Here is a 7,500-nt window from a genome sequence, read left to right as displayed (position 1 = left end):
GTCCCCTTAGCAGAAAAACACCCCCAAAGCATAATGTGTTCTTGGGGTCATAGGCAGCATTCCTCCTCCTCCAAACACGGCGAGTTGAGTTGATGCCAAAGAGCTCGATTTTGGTCTCATCTGACCACAACACTTTCACCCAGTTCTCCTCTGAATCATTCAGATGTTCATTGGCAAACTTCAGACGGGCCTGTATATGTGCTTTCTTGAGCAGGGGGACCTTGCGGGCACTGCAGGATTTCAGTACTTCACGGCATAGTGTGTTACCAATTGTTTTCTTGGTGACTATGGACCCAGCTGCCTTGAGATCATTGACAAGATCCTCCCATGTAGTTCTGGGCTGATTCCTCACCGTTCTCATGATCATTGCAACTCCATGAGGTGAAATCTTGCATGGAGCCCCAGGCCGAGGGAGATTGACAGTTATTTTGTGTTTCTTCCATTTGCGAATAATCACACCAACTGTTGTCACCTTCTCATCAAGCTACTTGGCGATGGTCTTGTAGCCCATTCCAGCCTTGTGTAGGTCTACAATCTTGTCCCTGACATCCTTGGAGAGCTCTTTGGTCTTGGCCATGGTGGAGAGTTTGGAATCTGATTGATTGAATGCTTCTGTGGACAGGTTTCTTTTATACAGGTAACAAACTGAGATTAGGAGCACTCCCTTTAAGAGTGTGCTCCTAATCTCAAAATCTGAAACCCCACCTCTTTAAGGAATACCTGGGATAGGATAAAGTAATCCTTCTACCCCCCCTTACCCCACCTCCAAAAAAAAAAAAAAAAAAACATTGTAAAGTGGTTATCCCACTGGCTATAAGGTGAATGCAGCAATTTGTAAGTCGCTCTGGATAAGAGCATCTGCTAAATGACTCTCTAACTGTAAGTGGCTCTGGATAAGAGCGTCTGCTAAATGACGTAAATGTAAAGTAAATGTAAATTAAAATGCAAATCAATTCATAACATTTTTGACATGCGTTTTTCTGGATTTTTTTGTTGTTATTCTGTCTCTCACTGTTCAAATAAACCTACCATTAAAATTATAGACTGATAATTTCTTTGTCAGTGGGCAAACGTTGTCATGGTCGTTGAGAGACGGGACAGACCAAGGTGCAGCGTGGTATGCGTACATGTTTACTTGAACAAGTAAACACTCAACAAAAACAACAAAAGCAATGTAACGTGAAGCTCACTATGTCTACACACAAACAAGCCAAACCAGAGTCAAGATCCCACAACTAAGGAAGGCAACCAGGCTACCTAAGTATGACCCCCAATCAGAGACAACGAGCGACAGCTGCCTCTGATTGGGAATCACACCCGGCCAAACCTAGACATACACATACTAGATCTCCAACATAGAATATAATCACATAGATCTCAAACTGAAACTCACACCCTGACCCAACCAACAAGAGTTCTCTAGGTCAGGGCGTGACAGTACCCCCCCCCCAAAGGTGCGGACTCCGGCCGCAAAACCTAACATAACAGGGGAGGGTCCGGGTGGACATTAGCCTCGGAGGCGGCTCCGGGCATGACGACCTCTCCCTCTCTGCCTCCCCGTTGCACTCCTGGTCTGGTCTGGACCTCGGCGCGATGCTTCCCCTCTCCTTCCTCCCGCGATGCACCAAGCCCTGTCTGGACCTTGGTGTGGGAGACCCCAACCCTGGAGAAGGGCTGACGTCTGGGCCTGGAGTGGAGCTGCTGACCGGAGCTGAACTGGACCCTGGTGGAGCGGACTGCTCTGGCTCCGGAGTGGAGCAGCTGACCGGAGCTGGACTTGGCACCGGTGGAGCGGACTGCTCTAGCCCTGGAGTGGAGCCGTTGACCGGAGCTGGACTGGGCACCGGTGGAGCGGACTGCTCTGGCTTCGGAGTGGAGCCGCTGACCGGAGCTGGACTAGGCACCGGTGGAGCGGACTGCTCTGGCTCCGGAGTGGAGCAGCTAACCGGAGCTGGACTTGGCACACTCACCACTGGTCTGGTGCGAGGAGCAGGCACGGGCCGTGCCGGACTGGATACACGCACCACTGGTTTGGTGCAAGGAGCAGGCACGGGCTGTGCCGGACTGGATACACGCACCACTGGTCTGGTGCGGGGAGCAGGTACGGGGCGTACCGGCCTGTGGAGGCGCACTGGAGGTCTGCAGCTTAGAGCTGGCACAACCCGCCCTGGCTGGATGCCCACTTTCGCACGGCACGTGCGGGGCGCTGGCACAGGACGCACTGGGCTGTGAAGGCGCACTGGCGACACAGTGCGTATCTCCGCATACCTAGGTTCCTCAATGAACACACTCTCCTTCTGTTGCCTGACCAACTCCTCTCTCCATGCCTCCTCTACTTCCTTCTCCCTTTGAGCCTCCTGTAGCGCCTCCCTCTGAACTGATAACTCCTGCTCCCTCTGAGCTAACAGCCCCCGTAACGTGGTGGCCTCCTCTCTCAGACTGCTCCAGTCCTTCTCTCTCTCTCTCTCTCTCTCTCGCCAATCCTCCTCCAGTGAGGACTCCTCCGGGAGCCCCCACGAGTTAGGGAACAGAACCTCATCGTCATCCTCCGACTCCTCAGTGTAAAACTGTTCCCATTCCTGTTCCCGTTCCTGTTCCCGTTCCTGTTCCCATTCCTGTTCCCAGTCCTGTTCCCAGTCCTGTTCCCAGTCCTGTTCCCGGTCCTGTTCCCGTTCCTGTTCCCAGTCCTGTTCCCGTTCCTGTTCCCAGTCCTGTTCCCGTTCCTGTTCCCATTCCTGTTCCCATTCCTGGTCGTAGGGACTCCAACTGGAACCCCACGGGTGCAGTGGGCGGGGCTCTTCTCTCTCTAGCCCCCCCCCCCAAAAAAACATTTTATTGGGGTTGCCTCTCGGGCTTCCTCAGCGGTTGGTCCCGTTGGCGTTGGTCCTCTCTTCCCAGGGTCATTTCCCAGCGAATATCTCCTCCCATGACCACCATTTGCCCACCTGTGACAAAGCTATTCGCTCCTCCTCGGCACGCTGCTTGGTCCTTTTGTGGTGGGATCTTCTGTCACGATCGTTGAGAGACGGGACAGACCAAGGTGCAGCGTGGTATGCGTACATGTTTACTTGAACAAGTAAACACTCGACAAAAACAACAAAAGCAACGTAACGTGAAGCTCACTATGTCTACACACAAACAAGCCAAACCAGAGTCAAGATCCCACAACTAAGGAAGGCAACCAGGCTACCTAAGTATGACCCCCAATCAGAGACAACGAGCGACAGCTGCCTCTGATTGGGAATCACACCCGGCCAAACCTAGACATACACATACTAGATCTCCAACATAGAATATAATCACATAGATCTCAAACTGAAACTCACACCCTGACCAAACCAACAAGAGTTCTCTAGGTCAGGGCGTGACAAACGTACAAAATCAGCAGGGGATCAAATACTTTTTCCCCTCACTGTATATACTGTATTCTAGTCATGGTTCATCCTATATAACTACTGCTGTACACATACTATTCTTCAGATATACTATACTGAACAAAAAATATAAATACAACATAGGGTATAGGGTATAGGGTATAGGGTATAGGGTATAGGGTATAGGGTATAGCGAACAGCCTACCTTAGACTTGTACCAGTCGTCTGACTCCTGCATGTTCTTGGAGGCCAGGTTCTCGTACTGAGAGCGGACGTCCCTGAGAGCGGCGGTCAGGTCTGGCTTCACCACATCAATGTCCATCTGCACCTGCTGCGACACCTGCACCTGAGACTGCAGCTCCAACAGCTCCTACAGACAGGGGTCAGAGGTCGGAGGTTAGAGGTCAGAGACGGGTCAGGACCTGAGACTGCAGCTCCAACAGCCCCTACAGACAGGGGTCAGAGGTCGGAGGTTAGAGGTCAGAGACGGGTCAGGACCTGAGACTGCAGCTCTAACAGCCCCTACAGACAGGGGTCAGAGGTCGGAGGTTAGAGTTCAGAGACGGGTCAGGACCTGAGACTGCAGCTCCAACAGCTCCTACAGACAGGGGTCAGAGGTCAGAGACGGGTCAGGACCTGAGACTGCAGCTCCAACAGCTCCTACAGACAGGGGTCAGAGGTCAGAGACGGGTCAGGACCTGAGACTGCAGCTCCAACAGCTCCTACAGACAGGGGTCAGAGGTCGGAGGTTAGAGGTCAGAGACGGGTCAGGACCTGAGACTGCAGCTCCAACAGCTCCTACAGACAGGGGTCAGAGGTCGGAGGTTAGGGGTCAGAGACGGGTCAGGACCTGAGACTGCAGCTCCAACAGCCCCTACAGACAGGGGTCAGAGGGATCCTACAAATTAGATTTGAAGAGTTAGCGAGGTAACTTTGGTTAACTCTGAGTTCAACTCGGGATAGCCAGTCATACGAATGAGGCTCACCTTTTAGTCAGGTACATTTCTATGGCAACAAATCCTTCAGAACTAAGCTGCTCCGGGGCAGGCTAATTCTGGGCTCACTCCACTTAACCTGAATGAATTGACTGAGCCACGATTTGAGGACCAATGAAATCAGATTCCTTCCTGCTCACAAAGATTGCGTCATCATCCCCTTTGTTTGAGGAAGACGACTGATTAAATACTTTATTAATAAAATGTTGGGTGTAAAAAAATGTTTCATGTTAAAATATCTATAACATTATTTAGTAATGACAGAATGCATTTGAAACTTCACGCACAGTAAAACTTTTGTATGACTTAATATAATTTATTTTATCGATAGGAGGGGGGGGAAAGGTGCTTGTGCATTGATAAGCAAACCAAAGCACACCAAAGACGGCATTAACGATAAGTAATCAAATAAAGACGGCACTTCTAAAAGCCTATTCCACAGAGAAAGGAGAAGTGAGAAAGGAAATGGTTGCATATCCCAGAGCCAACGGGTGTCTGTGAGCAGGGGTTGTGAGAGAGAGCTTTCAATTTTGTGCAGATGAGGGATATACATTTTAAAATAAAGTATACATCTAATCTATTTTTTTAAATTGTCCTATCATGATGGAACGATCCCCAACCCTATATCCTAGACACCCACCTGAGCGACCCACACACCAAAGAGAAGTCCCCATCTGTTTTATGGACCTGCTGTGAGTTGCCTATATGCAGCCAAAACAGAAAGATAAATGCGGTCAGAGACCTACTAGAGCAGCACCGCCCCCTCAAGATTCTGAGCCTGCCTGGCAGGGTTGGTCCCACAAAACCAGAGCCCCCTGATGGGAGAGCATTATATACAAGGAAATTCTCAAAGCTGCTAATGAGTACCTTGACGACCTTGTACCTAGCCGGTGGGGATTCCGGTGGGGTACCCCCACCCAGGTAGTGGCAGTGCTGGCAACACTGGCTGCAGTAACCCATGGGGAGGGGGTCACACTCGAACAATCAGAGAGGGGGCATATTATTGTGGCACAAAATAATCAAAGGTCTCTGTGTGTGTGTGTGTGTGGGTGTGTGTGTGTGTGTGTGTGTGTGTGTGTGTGTGTGTGTGTGTGTGTGTGTGTGTGTGTGTGTGTGTGTGTGTGTGTCCCACATCTGTTGCAAGGGGGTAAGGATGTTGGGGAGAATATAGGATGAACCACAATAATTGTTTGCTAAAATAAGAATTTCTTGACAAAAATGTAATGTAATGCATAATGTATGGCAATCCGGGTTATAGATAACAATCCTTCACATGAACTGGCGACATTATTACGCATATTAATTGATAATGATGGAAATTAAGATATGCAAGATTTTCGAATAGATATATATTTTTAAATAGCTATATATATAGCTATATATATATATATATATATATATATATATATATAGCTATATATAGTGGGGAAAACAAGTATTTAGTCAGCCACCAATTGTGCAAGTTCTCCCACTTAAAAAGATGAGAGAGGCCTGTAATTTTCATCATAGGTACACGTCAACTATGACAGACAAAATGAGAAAAAAATTCCAGAAAATCACATTGTAGGATTTTTAATGAATTTATTTGCGAATTATGGTGGAAAATAAGTATTTGGTCAATAACAAAAGTTTCTCAATACTTTGTTATATACCCTTTGTTGGCAATGACACAGGTCAAACGTTTTCTGTAAGTCTTCACAAGGTTTTCACACACTGTTGCTGGTATTTTGGCCCATTCCTCCATGCAGATCTCCTCTAGAGCAGTGATGTTTTGGGGCTGTCGCTGGGCAACACAGACTTTCAACTCCCTCCAAAGATTTTCTATGGGGTTGAGATCTGGAGACTGGCTAGGCCACTCCAGGACCTTGAAATGCTTCTTACGAAGCCACTCCTTCGTTGCCCGGGCGGTGTGTTTGGTATCATTGTCATGCTGAAAGACCCAGCCACGTTTCATCTTCAATGCCCTTGCTGATGGAAGGAGGTTTTCACTCAAAATCTCACGATACATGGCCCCATTCATTCTTTCCTTTACACGGATCAGTCGTCCTGGTCCCTTTGCAGAAAAAACAGCCCCAAAGCTTGATGTTTCCACCCCCATGCTTCACAGTAGGTATGGTGTTCTTTGGATGCAACTCAGCATTCTTTGTCCTCCAAACACGACGAGTTGAGTTTTTACCAAAAAGTTATATTTTGGTTTCATCTGACCATATGACATTCTCCCAATACTCTTCTGGATCATCCAAATGCACTCTAGCAAACTTCAGACGGGCCTGGACATGTACTGGCTTAAGCATGGGGACACGTCTTGCACTGCAGGATTTGAGTCCCTGGCGGCGTAGTGTGTTACTGATGGTAGGCTTTGTTACTTTGGTCCCAGCTCTCTGCAGGTCATTCACTAGGTCCCCCCGTGTGGTTCTGGGATTTTTGCTCACCGTTCTTGTGATCATTTTGACCCCACGGGGTGAGATCTTGCGTGGAGCCCCAGATCGAGGGAGATTATCAGTGGTCTTGTATTACATTTACATTTTAGTCATTTAGCAGACGCTCTTATCCAGAGCGAGTTACAGTTAGCACATACATTATTTTATCGAACCCACAACCCTGGCGTTGCAAACGCCATGCTCTACCAACTGAGCTACATCCCCTGCCGGCCATTCCCTCCCCTACCCTGGACGACGCTGGGCCAATTGTGCGCCGCCCCATATGTCTTCCATTTCCTAATAATTGCTCCCACAGTTGATTTCTTCAAACCAAGCTGCTTACCTATTGCAGATTCAGTCTTCCCAGCCTGGTGCAGGTCTACAATTTTGTTTCTGGTGTCCTTTGACAGCTCTTTGGTCTTGGCCATAGTGGAGTTTGGAGTGTGACTGTTTGAGGTTGTGGACAGGTGTCTTTTATACTGATAACAAGTTCAAACAGGTGCCATTAATACAGGTAACGAGTGGAGGACAGAGGAGCCTCTTAAAGAAGAAGTTACAGGTCTGTGAGAGCCAGAAATCTTGCTTGTTTGTAGGTGACCAAATACTTTTTTTCCACCCTAATTTGCAAATAAATTCATAAAAAATCCTACAATGTGATTTTCTGGATTTTTTTTCCTCAATTTCTCTGTCATGGTTGACGTGTACCTATGA

General features: G+C 48.3%; 1 protein-coding gene across 1 annotated transcript in view; it reads right to left on the bottom strand.

The window, feature by feature from the left end:
- Nucleotides 1-7,500, bottom strand: part of LOC121557247 (vimentin A2) — a 33,949-nt gene that overhangs the window by 17,444 nt on the left and 9,005 nt on the right. Inside the window, exon 4 of the mRNA XM_041871083.2 lies at nucleotides 3,580-3,744. Coding sequence (XP_041727017.1) covers nucleotides 3,580-3,744 — 165 coding nt within the window. The remainder of the gene's footprint in view (nucleotides 1-3,579; nucleotides 3,745-7,500) is intronic.

This window comes from Coregonus clupeaformis, chromosome 14, assembly GCF_020615455.1.
Source record: "Coregonus clupeaformis isolate EN_2021a chromosome 14, ASM2061545v1, whole genome shotgun sequence".
In the NCBI taxonomy this organism is placed as follows: Eukaryota; Metazoa; Chordata; class Actinopteri; order Salmoniformes; family Salmonidae; genus Coregonus; species Coregonus clupeaformis.
This window is presented reverse-complemented; position numbering and strand designations above follow the sequence as displayed.